This window comes from Lampris incognitus, chromosome 15 (assembly GCF_029633865.1).
Source record: "Lampris incognitus isolate fLamInc1 chromosome 15, fLamInc1.hap2, whole genome shotgun sequence".
Taxonomy (NCBI): Eukaryota; Metazoa; Chordata; class Actinopteri; order Lampriformes; family Lampridae; genus Lampris; species Lampris incognitus.
The window spans coordinates 21,234,571-21,253,836 of record NC_079225.1 but is presented as its reverse complement, the minus strand read 5'-3'; the positions used below and the strand labels follow the sequence as shown (position 1 = coordinate 21,253,836).

Sequence of the window (19,266 nt, the reverse complement as noted above, 5' to 3'; positions counted from 1 at the left end):
TAATATCATCAAAAGATTCATAGAATCCAGAGAAATCTCTGCACGTGAGCGGCAAGGCTGAAAACCAACATTGAATGCCTGTGACCTTTGAGCCCTCAGGCAGCACTGCATTAAAAACCAACATCATTCTGTAAAGGATATTACCACGTGGGCTCAGGAACACTTCGGAAAACCATTGTCAGTTAACACAGTTCGTCGCTACATCTACAAGTGCAAGTTAAAACTCCACCATGCAAAGCGAAAGCCATATATCAACAACACCCAGAAACGCCGCCGGCTTCTCTGGGCCAGAGCTCATCTGAGATGGACTGACGCAAAGTGGAAAAGTGTGCTGTGATCTGACGAGTCTACATTTCAAATATTTTTTGGAAATCATGGACGCCGTGTCCTCCGGGCTAAAGAGGAAAAGGACCATCCAGATTGTTATCAGTGCAAAGTTCAAAAGCCAGCATTTGTGATGGTATGGGGGTGTGTTAGTGCCCATGGCATGGGTAACTTGCACATCTGTGAAGGCACCATTAATGCTGAAAGGTACATAAAGGTTTTGGAGCAACATATGCTGCCATCCAAGCGGCATCTTTTTCGGGGACGTCCCTGCTTATTTCAGCAAGACAATGCCAAGCCACATTCTGCATGTGTTACAACAGCGTGGCTTTGTAGTAAAAGAGTGCGGGTACTAGACTGGCCTGCCTGCAGTCCAGACCTGTCTCCCATTGAAAATGTGTGGCGCATTATGAAGCGCAAAATACGACAACGGAGACCCCGGACTGTTGAGCAACTGAAGTCGTACATCAAGCAAGAATGGGAAAGAATTCCACCTACAAAGCTTCAACAATTAGTGTCCTCAGTTCCCAAATGCTTTTTGAGTGTTGTTAAAGGAAAGGTGATGTAACACAGTGGTAAACATGCCCCTGTCCCAGCTTCTTCGGAACGTGCTGCAGGCATCAAATTCAAAATGAGTGAATATTTGCAAAAAACTAAAGTTTATCAGTTTGAACATTAAATATCTTGTCTTTGTAGTGTATTCAATTGAATATAGGTCAAAAAGGATTTGCAAATCATTGTATTCTGTTTTTATTCACGTTTTACACAACGTCCCAACTTCATTGGAATTGGGGTTTGTACTTTCAAGCATTTTTAATTTGAGAACTCCTACACTTTTCAATTGAATGACCTGTGACATAAACAGTTTCAATACAAAGGCATTCTAGACGGTTATATTTTCACGCCAGAGGCAAATGGAAAATAAATATAATCCACCATATTATTAGAATCACAGCCAGAGTAGCTTAGTTTTAATGACAAAAGAATGAACATTGAATGAACATTGTGGTGCTTAGCTCACCAGAGCCCAGGCCATCTGCTGCTGCAATTCCTTCAGTTTAGCTTGCAGGTTGTCCAGTGAAGCTAAGCTCTTGTATCGGTCTTCCTTCTCCCGGAATTTCCGCTTACATTCCTTCAAGGACTGTAACCCAATCAAATACACTTAAGCCTGATCACCATATGTGACTAAACAACTCTTAAGGCAATAATACAATAAAGCTGGGTGGTCAGCACTGAGCTTAAGTAGAAAGGAAACAAAATCTCATTCACAAGTAAACAGAATATAAACATCTTAAGAATACAATACAGTATAACAGTCTAGCACCACCTTCAATGGCAAATTAATGTGTTGGCTCCTTACCTCTGCGTGTTGCTCCAATTTGTTCTCGGTGACATGCTTGGTGGATTTGATGTAGACAAAGTCATCTTTCATCTGCTCTAGCTGGGTGGCTTTCATAAAAAACTAGAAATAAAATACCACAAACATGGTAGAGTGCATGGGGGAACAGGAGTGCAATTACATGCTAAATCCATCAGTCACCCATCCATCTAATAGAACTATTTGATCATGACACCTATTCTTACTCTTTCTAACAACAGTGTAGGGTTCTAAGGATGGCAATTATGGTTGGGCGATCGTTCCCATTTTCATATGGTCCAATTGTGGGTACTAGAGATTGCCATGGGGAGTAGGAGGGGGTTGGGCGAGTTATGCCACAGCACGCCAGTGAAATGCCAGCATGAACTACTAAAGCTTAGTGTAAAAAAAAAAAAACATCTTGTATTTGGGAATATTATGGGTTTTACCTGGTTTGCAGTGGTAGTATATTTATTTAGTTTTATTAAACAGTTTATTCTCTTTAGCATTTTTTTTAAATTGTTACTGACAGAAATTAATTTAGAATTAAAGTTTCTGAATAATCACCTTGAATGTGGCTCAGCATCTGACGGAGCTTTGAAATAATCGAACCTTTAAGTTTTCAGCAAACAATACTATTGAAGTTATGTAAATAAACATTTATAAAGGAGTGCGAACATCCATCCATTATCCAAACCACTTATCCTGCTCTCAGGGTCACGGAATGCTGGAGCCTATCCCAGCAGTCATTTTATTTGAAATATTTAAACGTTAAAAAAAATCTTATAGCAATGTCTCCTCTAGTCAAACAAAGGCTCCCTTTCAAAAGTGTGTCTGTGCTTGGTGTGACAATATCGCAGCATCATGTTCCATATGGCATTATAATCTTTTCTTTAATATCCCAATCCAAATCATATCCATAATGTTAACTACTCTTATGGAGCACAAAGCAAAGTTTTGGTGAGCAGCCATATGGAGAATGGAGATGCGGGATGTCAAATCTATGGAAAAGAGACGGCAAACTGGTTTGTAATGAAGGATTCACTCGTCACTTGTCCTACACACAGGGCTCAGTGGGTGGACATGCTGCTCCACCCAAAAAAAAAAATCTAAATGCACAGTAGGGTACAGATTCTAGAGGTTATTTTATAACATCTTAGTGCTGATAGTAAATTGGTTAAAAATTGCCTTAATATCGACGTAGGAAAAACCAATCGTTGATCATCCCTTCAATCACTTATATACGATCCGATCGCCAATCATCACAAGCCTAATGGCGATGGTTAGCCTGTCTGTCATATGATGTTTAAAGAACTGTACCTATAATGACTGTTAGATGGCGTGACTAGAGCTTTACACTCACACCTATGTGGACTGCCTACATATGAGCTGTGCCTTTTTCATACAAGTAGGAAATGGCAAAGTGAAACAATTGTCACTGGGTATCCGTTTATATGTTTTATAGCAAAACTGTTCTTGTGAAGCAGTTTTATACTAATAGACGAAGCATTTATTCACATTGCCATTTCCAATGCACTTATGCCCTCATCAAGTTAACAAATCTGAGACATATGGCATACACAATCAGATAAAACATTACAACCACCTGCCTCATATAGTGTTTACTTGAAACCAGTCCTCCATCTTTTCAATAACCAGGTACTCAAGCCTCAGTATGACGACACTCAACTCACCAAGACCATCAAAGAAGGAATTCTAAACCACTTAAAATAGAAGTATGATAACCAGACCACCATGGAACTGCTTGACATGGCTTCGCTACATGAAGGCAAGAGCTACTGCAGAACTGAAGAGCCTGGTGGCTGAACAGGCAGTGTCAGCAGAGGCAGCCCCCTTTCCATCTGATGCAGAGGTTCCTGCTAAGGTGCAAAAGAAGACTGAGCAGCTACTTTAAAAAAGCAGCAACGCAAAGCCAAACGGTCCCTCAGTCAAGCAGAGTGTGCATTGATAAGGAGCTCAACTTCTATCTCCAAACCATGGAGGCTGGTCCAGAGAAAAACCCACTGGAATGCTGAAGGCAGCATGAGGCACATTTCCCACTAGTGGCCAAGCTAGCAAAGACATATTTGTGCATCCCTGCCACAAGTGCCCCATCAGAGCGGGTGTTCAGTACAAGTGGGAACGTTGTGACATGCCAGAGGTCATCACTTAAACCATAAAGAGTTGACCAGCTTGTATTCCTGGCTTTCAACCAGTAAAACTAACTCCCTGAGATTCGGCAACACAAGGCAAACATTTTGAAGCACTGTTGCCAAATACCTATTCTGTTCGTAGCACTTTGGTTGTTTTCAAATAATGCTGTAATTCAAACTTGAAGGAATGTTTTGTTTACTTGTCTCATCTCATCTCATCATCAGCCGCTTTTCCGGGGTCGGGTCGCAGTGGCAGCAAGCTAAGTAGGGCACTCCAAACGTCCCTCTCCCCAGAAAACACCTTCCAGCTCCTCCTGGGGGATCCCAAGATGTTCCCAGGCCAGATTGGACATGTAGTCCCTCCAGCAAATTCTGGGTCTACCCAGGGGTGTCCTCCCAGTTGAATGTGCCCGGAAAACCTCCAAAGGAAGGCGCCCAGGAGGCATCCTAATCAGACACCCGGACCACTTCAACTGGCTCCTTTCGACGCCAAGGAGCAGCAGCTCTACTCCGAGCTCCTCACCCTATCTCTAAGGCTGAGCCCAGACACCCTACAGAGGAAACTAATTTCAGCCGCTTGTATTTGTGATCGCACCCTTTCGGTCAGTACCTAAAGCTCATGATCATAGGTGAGGGTCGGAATGAAGATTGACTGGTAAATTGAGAGCTTTGCTTTCCAACTCCGCTCCCTCTTCACCACAACGGTCAGGTACAATGTCCGCATTACTGCTGATGCTGCACCAATCCGCCTGTCAATCTCCTGCTCCATCCTACCATCACTCGTGAACAAGACCCCGAGATACTTTAACTCCTTCACTTGAGGCAAGTGAAGGACTTGTTCAAGTACTTGTTTACTTCTTATATTTTATATATTTATATTGTGAGTCTTATTTTGCTGCTATAGTTTAAACTTTAAAGTGTTCCATGTTTACATTTATTATTTTACATACAAATATTTCTTAGGCCTGTATTCATTTTTGTTTGCAGTAACAAGTAAAACAGTTCTACTGTTATAGAGTATTATATGATGGGTTTTATATGTTTGACCATATTCACAATTTAGGCCTATATTTATTTTGTTTGCAACTATAGTTTAAAAGTGTTTTCTATTTACCTTTTTATATTTTGTAATTAATATTTTATATTTTGTTACATGCTTAATTGAAAATTTGCGTAAAGGTTCTAAATAAAAGGAGAAAAATAATCAAATATGAGTAAGTAACTTTTATCCGTTACGTATATAGTTCGAAATGTAATAAGAAATAAGCCTTTCCAAGTGGCTAAGTGGATGGATGGATGGATGGATGGATGGATGGATGGATGGATGGATGGATTGCATTTATATAGCGCTTTTCTAGCTGCAATAGCCACTCAAAGTGCTAACATAAAGAGAAACTATTTATTCATTGAATTTACAAAAATGTCTTAGATTGTAATATGTATCGTTATCGTGATATGATTGACCTATATCATGACATGAGATTTTGGTCGTATCGCACAGCCCTAATTATGACCGTTTAATCAAAAGAAAAAAGAAGAGGAAAAAAAAAGCACATAGTCTGGTATTTTCAGATCTGCTTTTGACCATAATTATATGTGGAAATAAATCTAATGGGAATCTGATATCTGCCGATGACACCCTCATAGCCAAACAGATATGATTTTTCAGGTCATTGCGAATTGTACATAATTCAAAATGCAACAATTTTACACTTGTCACATTCTGAATGACATGGTGTACACGCACGGTTGTTTACGTGCATCCATCCATCCATCCATCCATTATCCAAACTGCTTATCCTACTCAGTCGCGGGGATGCTGGAGCCTATCCCAGCAGTCATTGGGCAGCAGGCGGGGAGACACCCTGGACAGACCACCAGTCCATCACTTGCGTATTGGTAACCAAATTCTTGTGTAGGCCTATACATATGGTTTATTTCAAGTGCAAACCAGAGTTATGGTGTAAGCACAGACGTCAGATTTGAGTCACTTTTAAAAGAAGATGCAATACAGGTGGTCACAGAATATCAGACAGCGAAAAATCAGAACTAGGTATCAAGACTTGCGGTGTGAATTTAGCCTTAGTCTTGCTTACTACAAGCATCAATAGCATTAGTAATGTTTGAGATCAAGGCAGATCTTATTTAACTTTCTCAAAACAATCATGTTTTGCACTGACGTCAAAAGTCAGCAAAAATAATTGGCAAATTCAACTCATCTACATATATAAAAAATGGTATAAAGTAACAAACAGTGAGTTACAATTATTTACCTTGTACTTGTCCCCCATTCCTTTAGAGTGTAGGAAGTGCTTGCTCATTTCTTGAGTGAGAATTGATACAGGGTTGTTCACCTTGAAAAAAAAATTCATTCATTTCAGCAGGAACTCAGGTGGTGCATGTCTACACTAATTTAGAAAAGTTATGGATGAGGATGAGGTACAAGGAGTTGGCACCTGAATATTAAAACTGTCCAGAATGGATCCAAGCTCATCCCTTTTGGTTGAGATGACTTGTCCTGTGACATAGGAGAAAAAAATATTCACAAATTTACTCCCACGTGAGTATAGAGCCAGGATCAGCATATCTCAAAGGTTCTCACCCCAGGCAAGAATTTAACCCACAACTCTCTAGTCTTTACCAGATTGGCTCCTCAATTTGTAGCTTCGTAGTCCCTCACGTGTTATTCTCTGATCGATGATGATTGTAGGACCATAGACCTCAGGTTTGTGAGCATTCCTCCCTCTGTTACGCAGAGTGATGGAAACATCAGCTGAACTGGGGAAATAGGACATGGAAAAAGAACTTCAATTTTATGGGATGCATAGTGCCACCAATGGATTTGCAGCATGCAGGATGCTAAAAACGACTTATGATCAGAGAGAACCAAGTGTTATTCAAGATTTGAGATAAGTTGAATCAGTTGATCTGGACACAACGTTTATCGAGAGAGAAACATTTCATCACTCCAGGTATCCCCAACCTTATAAACAATACAGTGGCATAACAACCGAAAATGATCAGTTTCATACGTAAATTGTCATGAGCATTAACTAGAATTTCAATGGCAATGTGTACTATTCACAGAGGAGTGTCTTTATGCATGCTCAGTAATCCAGGTAAGAAAATCAAAGAAAGTTGAATCAGTTCATCTGGACGCAAAATTTATCGAGAGAGAAAGTTTCAATGGCAATGAAATGCCATTGAAACTTTCAATGGCAATGAAATGTCATTGAAACTTTCTCTCTCGATAAATGTTGTGTCCCGATGAACTGATTCAACTTTCTTTGATATTTACAGAGGATTTGTGAATGGTTGCGATCAGAGCATTGTATAAGATGGCGACAGATGTGCCAGATACTCTTAGCCCCCCGGTTCCAGGGTTGTTCGTTCCTTCTTCATATAGATGGCCTCTTTGACTCCTCGTTCAAACAAGCGTTCCTCTGTCAAGGCTGTGCACCATTCCCAAATCCTCTGTGAATAATACACATTGGCATTGAAACTCATTAATGCTCACGGCAACTTACATATCGTCACCTTCTTAAAATAATGGCCTAAGTCATATTTTCAAGTTTTCCAAAAAACAGAATAAACTGAAACTGAAACAAAATGTGTCCCGTTTATTTTGTTTTTTGAAAAACTTGAAAATATGACTTAGGCCATTATTTTAAGAAGGTGACGATATGAAACCAATCGTTTTCTGTCGTTATGCCACTGTACTGTTTAGAAGGGTGGGAATACCTGCAGTCAGTTGAAACTGAAGAGGTCACTCAGATGAGTGATGTAATGTTTCTCTCTCAATAAACATTGTGTCCAGATGAACTGATACAGCTTTCTGTGATTTTCTTACCTGGATTATTGAGCATGCAAAAAGACAAGAATTGAAATACATCATTACTTAAGTACACTCTCAATTTGTTTTGCACTAAACAAAAAAGCCAATAAGAAAGGCCAATCATACAAACAAAAAGTTCACTTTTTTTTGTAAATTAAACTACTTAGGATCAAAAGAGAACTCTGTTAGTGTTACTGTTAAGGCATTCAGACAGTCAAGACGGAAGTATGTGACCACATATTGACCCAGACCTTTAAACTTCCTCTTTTACATCTTTTCCAAACTTGCAAAGCCTGGCTAAGATATTAAATTGAATTTCATTACTCACATACTGCCCATAAGTCTACAATAAAACCAACATCGGTAAATGACAATAAGACAGAACCTCTGATGAGGCACAATAATTACCTCGCTCCTTCTTTTACAAAACCTTTGAGGGATAATCCTCTATTTGTAGCCTGGGCAGTTCCCCCTAGTGCAACGATGAGAGCTGTGAGAACTGCACTTTTTCCACCTGTTAAAAAAAAACCAAGATTGTGTAAGTGATTAAAGGAAGAAAGCGCCAAATAAAAAGTCAGAATTGATGAGCAAGTGATGACACTCACTTCCGTTGTTGCCGACTATAAAGTTGACATTAGAACAAAAAGTAAAAGGGCCTAGGAGAGAGTGGCACATGAAATTCTTCAAGGTGATAGACTCCACGATGCCCACCTCATCCACGACCTGCACATGGGCAAATTCAAACGGGTAACAGCTTATTTCAAGACATCACAGACAACAGCATGATAACTCTTGTTATTTCCTTCGTCACATTAGTTTTTAACTTTAATGTTCAGATAAGTAGAAACGAACTAAAGGTGAGATGACAGATCAAAACAAAAACAACAAATGTTAGTGTGGAGAACGACGTGGCCATCCCTCTCAGCAAGAGGGCAGGACAGCTGAAGCCAATACCTGCTGCTTGGACACCACAGCGCTCCGTAGGCTCGGGACGATTTCACCTTCCTCCCCTTCACTCGCCACACCATTTCTGACTCGTTTGTGTGCGTGATTGTCGTCACTACTACGAGTGCCCTTTCTCTTTAACATCTTGGCCGACAATTCTAGCGTGCCTTTACAAAATTAAAACTTAACACGCAAGTTGAGCAGGTAAAACAAAAAACAAAAAAACGCACAAGCTAACAGCTAGCGTTATATTAACTTGAACTTGCAGACGCGACGTTATTGTCATCCAACTAGGTAACTTTGCTGCGAAACCAAACAACTATCGGCGGTGCTTCCAGTCCTACACGGGCAAGTTTTTAGCTGACTGTACTTGGGACAAGGTACTGGTAAGTAGTAAACAGCGCTAACACGACATCACAATCCACCACCATCGAACTGACGCGCGGTATGAGCAAATGCGAGCGCCGGGGAAACCCGAGAGTCTTCAGTTGCACTTCCGGGTAACGGAAATCTGCGGACGCGCTAAAATGAGGCTGCTTCCTGACGTCGCTATCTTTTTTTTTCTTCTCTTCTTTTTTATTATTAATACAAGAAAATGTACACAACAATCCTGGGAATAAACACAAAATGAAGGATGTAAATAAATCAGCAACGGTGGAAATGGTGGCACAGTACAACTGCGTGAACACAATACACATAAACATCAGAATAATGAAACATAAAACAGATTAAATAATATTTTACAAACAAATCAGAAAGAAAACAAATAGGGTAATTTGAAAGGAGCACAAGAGAGCAAGGCAAGAGACTTTAAAACAGCAAGGACTGCGCTATAGATGTGTACAATGATTTAGCCTTTCTGTTCATTTTTTCCATATTTTTCAGTGACTTAAAGTAGATGGCAATGCAAGAAAAAGGTGAAAGAGGGAGTACTGCCATTCCATTTACAAGTATGTATATGATATTTACCCAAAATAATTGTAAGATTAGCAAGGTCTGAAATGTTTGCGTCCAACTTGTCCATAATTTGGACGCAAAGTGGGGGGTAGTCTTATTAACCATCTGATGTACGCTGATGACTTAGTCATACTGTCCCCTTATAGTGCTGGTTTACAGCAACTGCTCAGAGTAAGTTATGGTGTGCAGCATGACATTAAATTTAACTCTAAAAAGAGTGTTGTCGTGATTGCTAAAGCCAAGGAGGATAAGAAGCAAAAAATTTCCCTCATTCTTCTTGGCAGACCAAGCACTAAATGTGGTGAACAAAATGAGATATCTGGGTCACATCATCAGGAATGATCTATGTGACGACGAGGATGTGCAGCGCCAGTGTTGCAAACTGTATGCACAAGCCAATAAGCTGGCACGCAAATTTCATATGTGTACAGATGAGGTTAAAGCTGCTCTTTTTAGGGCCTACTGTACTCCACTCTATACAGCCCACTTGTGGCGCAATTATAGCCAAGCAAAAATGAAAAAGTTGCAGGTGCATTTAGAATCTTGCTCGAGCTTCCAAGATGGACAAGTGCAAGTCATATGTTTGTGACTAGTAATGTTCCCCCTTTTCATGCTGTGTTAAGGAATTTTATGTACAGATTTATGTGTCGATTAATTGATACTAAGAATGTAATGATAACGCTGTTAACGGAGCCTACACAAAGTGACACCAGGTACTCCTCTTGTTTCTGGAAACATTGGAACAAATGTCTGTATAGCTTTTAATCATTGTGGACTTGTGAGCTGCTATTTTTAGCTATATTTTTGTGTTCTTGTCTTGTGTTGTATTTCTTTGTTGTTGTCTTTAACATGGACCTACCTATGTGTCTGAATAAAGTAAGATTTGTTGTTGTTTTTGTCATAAAATAAATTATGTCACTGTATGCAGTGCAATCCAACTTCAAACACAACCAACCATGAATATCAGACCAAAACAAATCAGTATAAGAGCATTCAAAAAATAGATGGCCAACAGTTTCAGCCCCTGAAAAACAAAAGATACAAGGATCCACTTCAAATTTAAATCTTGTATGAAGAAAATCACTAATAGGGTATATTGCTGATATTATGTTAACCCTCCGATATCTTTGGGGTCAATTTGACCCCATTCAATGTTTAACGTCTCTAAATAAATGGTTGACTTTTTTTTTTTGCTTTCATTTCATGACTTTTCCTAATTTAATGGGGAAAACTGGGTAAACATAAAATTAACATGATGATATGTTTCAATGTCCTCTACACATTTTATACACATCGGTGTCAATTTGACCCCAGGCTGTTTTAGCTGTATAAGACATAAGAAATATCAATATTTTACACGCATTTGTTTTGGATGATATTGAGGTCACTATAACATGCAACTTTATAATCGTCAAAAAACTTCCCTCTGCTTTAGGGCCCTAACCTAACACAACCATACCTGTAGTAGTGCGAGAACCACTAATAGTTCACACAACACGGGGGAGGGGAAAACATCAATCCCATGAGAACTTTGATATTTCCCGTGCCTTGGGGGCAGGAAAATATGGTTCCCACAAAGACATTGATAGTTCACAACATAGGGGTGGAGCAAACATATAAACGCTTGCACAACAGCCTTCTAAACCATTTCTCTTGGTGCTCTGTGTGCTCTCTCTTTCTGCTCTCTCTCAGTTGAAAATTACCTCTACGTAAAGGTTTTCTGTCAGCAAGGTTTGTCACAGCTCTTTGACCATGAAAGTGACATAGAAGAGAATGTGTCAGAGACAGAAAATAATGTTGAGGAGGACCCTGATTATGAGGCATCCTCTGATGAAAATGAGACACTTAGTGTTGACCCTCTTGTTGTCTCTCAACAACCAGCAGACATGTTACCTTCCAAAAATGGAAAGTTATCATGGTCCCTCTCCCCACTTGAACAACAGGGTAGACTTAGTGCTGCTAATGTCATCAAAATGGTTCCAGGCCCCACCAGATATACTGTCAGCCATGTCCAAGACATAAAATCAGCATCTGAGTTCTTTGTAATGCCATTGATCGAAAAGGATATACTTGAGATGACAAGCTTAGAGGGGAGGCGTGTGTACGGAGACAGTTGGAAAGACTTGGATGTGACCCACTTGCAAGCCTACATTGGGTTGTTCATTTTGGCAGGAGTGTACAAGTCAAAAGGGGAAGCAACAGCAAGCCTTTGGGCTGCTGACACTGGAAGGGCAATATTTCCAGCCACTATGTCTCTAAAGACATTCCATGTTTTATCCCGTGTCATACGCTTTGATGACAGAGAAACAAGGCAAGGCCGATGAGAGTGTGACAAACTCGCAGCAATACAGGATGTATGGGACAAGTGGGTTCAGTGATTACCCTTTCTTTACAATCCAGGCCCCCATGTGACTGTGGATGAATGTCTGGTTGGGCGCTGTCCCTTCAGACAATACATACCAAGCAAACTGGCCAAATACAGTATCAAAATATGGGCATGTGATGCACAGTCCAGCTATGCCTGGAATATGCAGATGTACACTGGGAAATCCTCTGGGGAAGCACCTGAAAAAAATCAGGGCATGAGGGTGGTACTAGACATGGCTGAAGGACTGAATGGTCATAACATTACATGTGATAATTTTTTTTACATCGTATGCCCTGGGTGAGGAACTGCTGAAAAGGAAGGTTACCATGTTGGGGATAGTGAGAAAAAACAAGCCGGAGCGTTCCTCTGAGCTTCTTGCGGTGAAGAACAGGAAGGTAACACCTTCGATGTTTACCTTCACTGACAGAGCCACTGTCGTCTCCTATTGCCCAAAGAAAGGGAAAAATGTCCTGCTAATGAGCACCATGCACAAAGACACTGTCCTGAGCACCAGAGAAGACAGAAAACCACAAATGGTCATGGATCACAATGAGACAAAGGGAGAGGTTGATAACCTGGGCAAGGTCACAGCCACATACAGCTGCTGACACATGACTGCCCCTTGGCCCCTTGTCATTTTCTTCAACATCATTGATGTGAGCGCCTATGATGCCTTTGTAATATGGAGCGAAATAAACAAGGAATGGAACAGCGGAAAACTGAGTTGAAGGAGGATTTTCCTGGAGCTGCTGGGTTACGCGCTGGTGAAACCTCATATTGAGAGAAGACGGTGCCTTCCAAGAGCATCAACAGCTGCTGAAACTGTTGTGAAGAATATCCAGAGCAGGACACCCCAACTCCTCCAGTGGTTCAAACTGCAGGCAGGAAACGTGGCAGGTGCTATGTTTCCTGCAGGCAGGAAATGTGCCAACAGAAATTACTCCAAGACCAGCAACACCTGTGTGAAATGCAAGAAATACGTCTGCAAGGAAGATGCAAACACTCTGCACATCATGTGCACAGTAGTGCAGACAAAAGGCTGGAATGTACCTTATGGTCCTGAAGGAAAAATAATATGCTGTTCATATTCTATCTGTTCGTATTCTGTCAAACTCATTTTAGTGACTATGTAACTTTGTTTTTTTTACTATCTCGCATACATACATACATTTTTTTACTATCTCGCATACATAGCACTTACACTAACATAGAACAATCCCTGACACAATGCTCAAATGTACTTTTTTATTGGTGTTTTTTGTGTTCCTTACTGATGTTCTGGTGATGATGATGTTCTGTTCTACAAATAAAATCCTTCTAAATGTTTGAAATTGTGTTTTGTTTTTCCTGGGGGTCAAATTGACCCCGAACATAATACATGTTACTATCCTTGATAATAGAAATAGTTTTTCTTTCCAAATGTTATAGGTAACAAAAATATGTACTTAGAAATAATATTAAGCCATTTAAACACCAAAAAGATCTTTCGTTCCAATTTTAGGTCAATCAGTGAGATTTTATGGTGATCTGCATATTTTTCCATAGTCGCCTAATAGGTATTCTGGATGTATAAGGGGTGTGTGTGTGTGTGTGTGTGTGTGTGTGTGTGTGAGTGTGGGTGGGGTTATGCTTTATTTATTTATTTATTTAAAGGGTTATTTAGATAGTCAACAAAGAAACATAAAGTACCTGACACATAAACTTGGGTAACAATCATTTTCTGGAGGTTTAAATTGCTGCGGTCAAATTGACCCCAAGGATAACAGATCTTAGTAAATTTGAAGATAAAATTGAGGGTTAAAGGAGGTTTCTTTGACCTTAGGAGCAATAGGACAAGATAAATAAAAAGAAAAAGATTGCCTTCTCAACAAGGCCTCAATGTTATCCCATACACGACAAGAATTAAAGTCCCCGAAATTTTTATATTTGAAGACTAAACTAACTTTTCTGTTATCACGTCCTGTCATCACTATCAAATGACTGACAGATACAAATGATAGAATGTTATTGGACTTTGTATGGAGAAAAAGGGTCCTCTTCATTCGAAAATCTGTATTAATGAATAATTTTGCATGTGGTGGCCTAAATTTTCTTGATTTCACAACGTTAAACAATACATTCAAAATAAATTGTCTGAGGCGTTTTCTAAACAATCCCAACTCCATTTGGAATGTTATCCCCTCCTATATATTTTCTAAAATAGGTGGCTTGAGGTTTTTATTAGTCTGCAACTATGACATCTCAAAGATCCCCATCAAACTGTCCAACTTTCCCACACAGATGCCTCTCTCCTGGTCTCTCACCTTTAAACACAATTTCTCACCCCGCAAATATTTTATCTGGGACAATGGCGACATTACTTACAAAAATACATCTGTTTTCTTTGAAAACTAGTTTAAAAATAGTATACAGGTTGGTTGGTTACTCAAACCAGATGATCAGCTTTAGAACTATTCTGAATTCCTCTCAGTTTATACCATTCCTGTAACTCCAAAAGCATTCTGTTTGATGCCATTCCTTCAGGTGTGACTATGCTGTTAACGAGGGATTTCTTTCTCAACTCCTGTTGTTTCAGCTTTTGATCCATCCATCCATTATCTTAACTGCTTATCCTGCTCTCAGGGTTGCGGGAGCCCATTCCAGCAGTCATTGGGTGGCAAGTAGGGAGACACCCCTGGACAGGCCGCTCATATTGGAATGGTATGGTTGATAGTATTCGAAAGTAGTAGAGTTTCCAGAGGAAACTCACGCAGACACAGGGAGAACATGCAAACGCCACACAGAGGATGACCCAGGACGACCCCCAAGGTTGGACTACCCCGGGGCTTGAACCCAGAACCTTCTTGCTGTGAGGCAACTGTGCTAACCACTGCACCACCGTGCCACCCCTGCTTATTTACATGTTCAAAATGAATCATCATTCATTCATTCATATAGTCTCGTGATACCAGACAATCGGAGTGCTCCACCTACCAGCTGACTACTAGTTGAGCACTGGTTGAATGAAGCATTTAGAGATTTACTTGTGAGTCTAGGTCTAAAAATATATCCATGCTCAGAAGTGACAGATGGTTTTGATTGAGGGCTCCTTTGACAATAGCGCAGGGCTTCGGTGAAACGAAGTTGGACATTTAAATAACGCCGGCCAAAATTTAAGTTATTCACTTAGTCCCCAGACCAGACTGCATGTGGCAAGGCAAGGCACATTTATGTATGTAGCACATACACGAAGGTGCTTTACATATAGACATTCATTCATTCATTATCCAAACAGCTTATCCTTGCTCAGGGTTGCAAGGATGCTGGAGTCTATCCCAGCAGTCATTGGGCGGCAGATGGGGAGACACCCTGGACAAGCTACCAGTCCATCACAGGGCACAAACACATAAAGACATGAAAAGACATAAAAAGTGATACAGAACAAGTTAAAAAAATTAAATGAAGGAGAGAAGGCGCATTGGCTTAATAGTGTTCATGCCCCTGAGCAAGGCAATGGAAATAACTAGAGTTGGTCCCCGGGCGCTGCAGCTGCCCACTGCTCCTATACATAGGATGGGTTAAATGCAGAGAACACATTCCATTGTAACCAAACAACTGTACAATGATAAAAATAAAGTGGCTTTCTTTCTTTAATTTTCATGACAAAAGTGTAAAAATCAGACATAAAAAAGCTCAACAGGATTCTGTAGAGATGGGGCCTTAGGTGATAAAAGATAAAACAGTGCTTAAAATGCATTGTGCTGAAACTGGTCTACATGTTGGTATTGTAACCTACTTTTAAATATCTTAACCTACTCCAAACAATAAAATGTAAAGGGGTGAGACTCATTTTTTGTGACATGGAAGGCCAGAACTAATTGCTCACCATGTCTATCTTCTTTGACCTATATCAGTAGTCTATAGTGGTATATTCAGGCCACGCCAACTGGTCAGATCTGATGACTGTTTTTTTTTTTTTTTAGTTTTATGTAAGTGAGTAGATTTGCCCTGTTGACAGTGAAATGAATAAACTCTGAAAGATTATTTCTTTTCTTTTAATAAAAAGGCAAGAAAATTCAGCTCAGAAACTTAAAAATATAAAATTGTGGCCGCTCTGATGGCCGAGTGGAATAAACGGCCGTTCTTACAAGCCGCTCGTCATGTGGCTGGGAGGTTCGTATCCCAAACTCGCCGTAACCGGTCACGGCCAGAGCGTCCACGGGGTAAGGCATTCATTAGGCCACCCTTACCCGAGGGATAGTGGGTGTAGTGTTCGGGGACTCGTCGTTCTCCGGCGACCCCCCTGGCCCATCCGGGCGCCTGCAGCCAAGCAGCCGAAAGCGTTCTACCTACGTCTCCTTCGCGGCCTGAAGGTGATGCAATCCACGCGAAGCTTTAGCGTGTAAAACAGCGTGAGCAACCGACGCGAGTTTGAAGGAAGCTGGTGTTACGACTACCTCCTTGCTGTGGCAACGTGAGCCAGGGGAGTTATTCGACAAGAGTTCCGGCTATATGCCATTGGGTTAATCGGGTGGGATAAGGGGAAAAAACTATAAATAAATGTATACTATAAAAAATGTAAAATTGTTACAATGCTGTAAACACATCAAATGTACTTAAACCATTTGTTATCTAATCACAATTACAATAATAATTCATATTCAAATGTTCAAAGTTAAAAAAAATTCAAAGTTAAAACAATTGGATGTTAATCAACGTGACTTTTGTATTAGCATGCATTCCAAAAGACTGAAATCAGCTGTGTTTAGTGACTTGCACATCGACCCTTTGGATTGACTTGATAGACATAAATTTGAATAAACTATACTATTTAATAATGATAATGTGTGTCTACAAAGAAAGAAATACAATAACAACAACACTGAGAAAAGATCAAGTTGAGCATTTCCAAAGTACATGGATAAAAAGGAGTCACAGAGTTGATATTATTGTCATTAAAGTTTCAAATGATAAAACTTTGTAGTCAACTTTTTGCATCACAGCTCATCAGATGTTATAAAATACTGTTGGCAAACATGTATGATAGACCTTAACCATGCTATAGCATACCAGTACCTCCTGGTGATTCTCCCAAAGCCAGGAACCTGCCCAGTTTAAACTCAAAGTCAATGGGATGTTCAGTAGAAGGTCTGTACTTCTTTGTCATGGCGGAGCCCAGATATGGGATGAGCTCACAACTTTCCTCAAACATGGCAAGCTTCTTTTTGTACTTCTGGCGGATGTGCTCCGAGCTCTGGTGGCTGAAAGCTGTGGAAAAGTGAGAAAAAAAGTGAAATGGGGGGGAAAGCAAATATAAGATAACCAAAAAGGGTAAATTCGGGAAAACAGTGGGTCACCTCCTAACCACCCGGTCACAGTATGCACCAACGTTTCTCGGATGTCCTGTTTACCTTTCAGATAATAGGCCATATAGAGGAGAGCTGATCTTTGTACGGTAAGGAAGGGATACTTTGGCTTGAGACATCCAACAGCTGTCATGGCCTTGATGACTGCTGTTGCCACACCCTGACCAAAAAAATGCAGGCTTGTTACAAAACACATTTGCTTGTTGTCTCAGGGATATGAATCAGACATTAACAAAGGTTGAACACCGAATAAATCCCCCTGGAGAAAGAAGTATTTTTCTTTAAGTACAGAATGCAGAGATGTGTTTTCAGCTATCTTTGGGTGAGGTCTGACCTGTTCCATGTAGCCCAGCATTGGGAGGGAGGTGAGTTGCACAGGCTGACAAATGGGAGGCAATTTGTTTGGCAACTTTTGGTCCCAGTAGGTTTCCGGTCGCCTTATAGATAATAAACGAAATTTTCATTAAAGCATTGTGGTTGCACTTAGTCTCAAATTTTTTTTTATCAATGCCAGTACATGTTGTTATATTGTAATTGTGAAAACTAAGCTGATAAAATTCATACTTGATTTAACAATGCCTTTCAAAAGCAAATATTCATTGAGACAATAAAATGACACAAAATGTGTTCAGGATCCCTGACTGATACTACAAGAGATAGCTCCCAACCTCAAAAACTTGTCTTGCTTCTGCTTTGTCTCAAGAATGTAAATTCGTTCCCGGTATTCCACAGCATATTCCATATTTCCTCGAACCAGGGCTTCATACCTGAGGATAGATAAACCTCTCTTAATTAATAAACATATTGCCTTGAAGGCAGAACAATGAAGAACTTAATTATTTTCTCTTTTGCACACGCTTTCACATAGAAACTTCATATAAACTTAAAAATGTTCAGCTCCTATTAGAATTATGGGGCAACTGTGTCTGTAGGGACGCCCGACCAAGCCGGAGGTAACACGGGGATTTGAACCAGTGAGCCCCATGTTGGTAGGCAACGGAATAGACTGCCACGCCACCCAGACGCCCCAAATTAAGCAATATTTTGATCTGTGATTGGTATGTGTGCACATACGTATATCAGTTAAATTTTTCAATGTAATTGTAATAGATGTATATATGTATGTATAATGCAATTGTGTGTGTGTGTATATATATATATATATATATACACACACACACACACACACACACCCACACACACACACACACACATATATATATATACATATATATACATATATATACATACAGTACATTGTATCTCACCTAACTTCTAACTTACCAGTTCCTCTGACACAAGAAATTGTTTTACTTTTTCATGTACTCTGCACATGCTTTCCAGCAAGATAGATATGTAAAGGCAATGGCCTGTGTAGCTGGTAATGCAGCTGATGGTGTACCTCTGTTTTCCATCCAGGAAAGTGACAGGACAAAAGCCCTTCATTTCAACTTGCTGTGGGAACCTGTTCTTGACCTGAGCTTTAGTCAACTTCCTTGGCAACAGATGGGATGGTGGGAGTGGGTATGGACAGGCAGGGATCACAAACTGATCTGGAGTTTCCAAGAACTGCTGTGGTTGAGAGATAAACATTGAATGAATTTTTTTATGCTTTCAATAGATTTCTTGTTCTTTCAGCCATTTTACTGTGTTACATTACATGAATGCACTATTGCGGTGCATTCATGTGTGCACTTCAGGTGCCAGGGGCCCCATATTTATATGTCATAGTCAAAAGGCTAAAAGCTAACCCAGCCACTGAGGAATTAAGAGCCAGTGCATTGACTTAGTGCTGGTCCGATGGATAAATGGGGAGGGTTGCGTCAGGAGGGGCATCCGACATAAAACCTGCACCAAATCAAAAACGTGGATCATAAATCAGATTTCTACACTGGATTGGTCGAAGCCCGGGTTACCAATGACCACCACTGGTACTGTTGGCCAGCAAGGTGCCAGTGGAAACTATGCTACTGTTGGGCGAA

General features: G+C 40.3%; 2 protein-coding genes and 1 pseudogene across 2 annotated transcripts in view; 1 reads left to right on the top strand and 2 right to left on the bottom strand.

The window, feature by feature from the left end:
* si:dkey-119f1.1 (Structural maintenance of chromosomes protein 6-like) overlaps positions 1-9,071 on the bottom strand; it is an 81,395-nt gene extending 72,324 nt beyond the window's left edge. Inside the window, exons 1-8 of the mRNA XM_056294433.1 lie at positions 8,624-9,071; positions 8,275-8,392; positions 8,078-8,183; positions 6,476-6,612; positions 6,291-6,352; positions 6,108-6,188; positions 1,685-1,786; positions 1,346-1,465 (exon numbers count right to left, since the gene is read on the bottom strand). Of these exons, the coding sequence (XP_056150408.1) occupies positions 1,346-1,465; positions 1,685-1,786; positions 6,108-6,188; positions 6,291-6,352; positions 6,476-6,612; positions 8,078-8,183; positions 8,275-8,392; positions 8,624-8,758 (861 nt within the window). The 5' untranslated portion in view covers positions 8,759-9,071. The remainder of the gene's footprint in view (positions 1-1,345; positions 1,466-1,684; positions 1,787-6,107; positions 6,189-6,290; positions 6,353-6,475; positions 6,613-8,077; positions 8,184-8,274; positions 8,393-8,623) is intronic.
* Positions 9,072-9,512: 441 nt separating this feature from the next.
* On the top strand, positions 9,513-13,002 carry LOC130124812 (uncharacterized; annotated as a pseudogene).
* Positions 13,003-13,736: 734 nt separating this feature from the next.
* The window catches only part of ak9 (adenylate kinase 9), a 32,586-nt gene continuing 27,056 nt past the window's right edge, over positions 13,737-19,266 (bottom strand). Inside the window, exons 30-35 of the mRNA XM_056294160.1 lie at positions 18,687-18,856; positions 17,953-18,051; positions 17,619-17,721; positions 17,330-17,444; positions 16,995-17,186; positions 13,737-13,756 (exon numbers count right to left, since the gene is read on the bottom strand). Of these exons, the coding sequence (XP_056150135.1) occupies positions 13,737-13,756; positions 16,995-17,186; positions 17,330-17,444; positions 17,619-17,721; positions 17,953-18,051; positions 18,687-18,856 (699 nt within the window). The remainder of the gene's footprint in view (positions 13,757-16,994; positions 17,187-17,329; positions 17,445-17,618; positions 17,722-17,952; positions 18,052-18,686; positions 18,857-19,266) is intronic.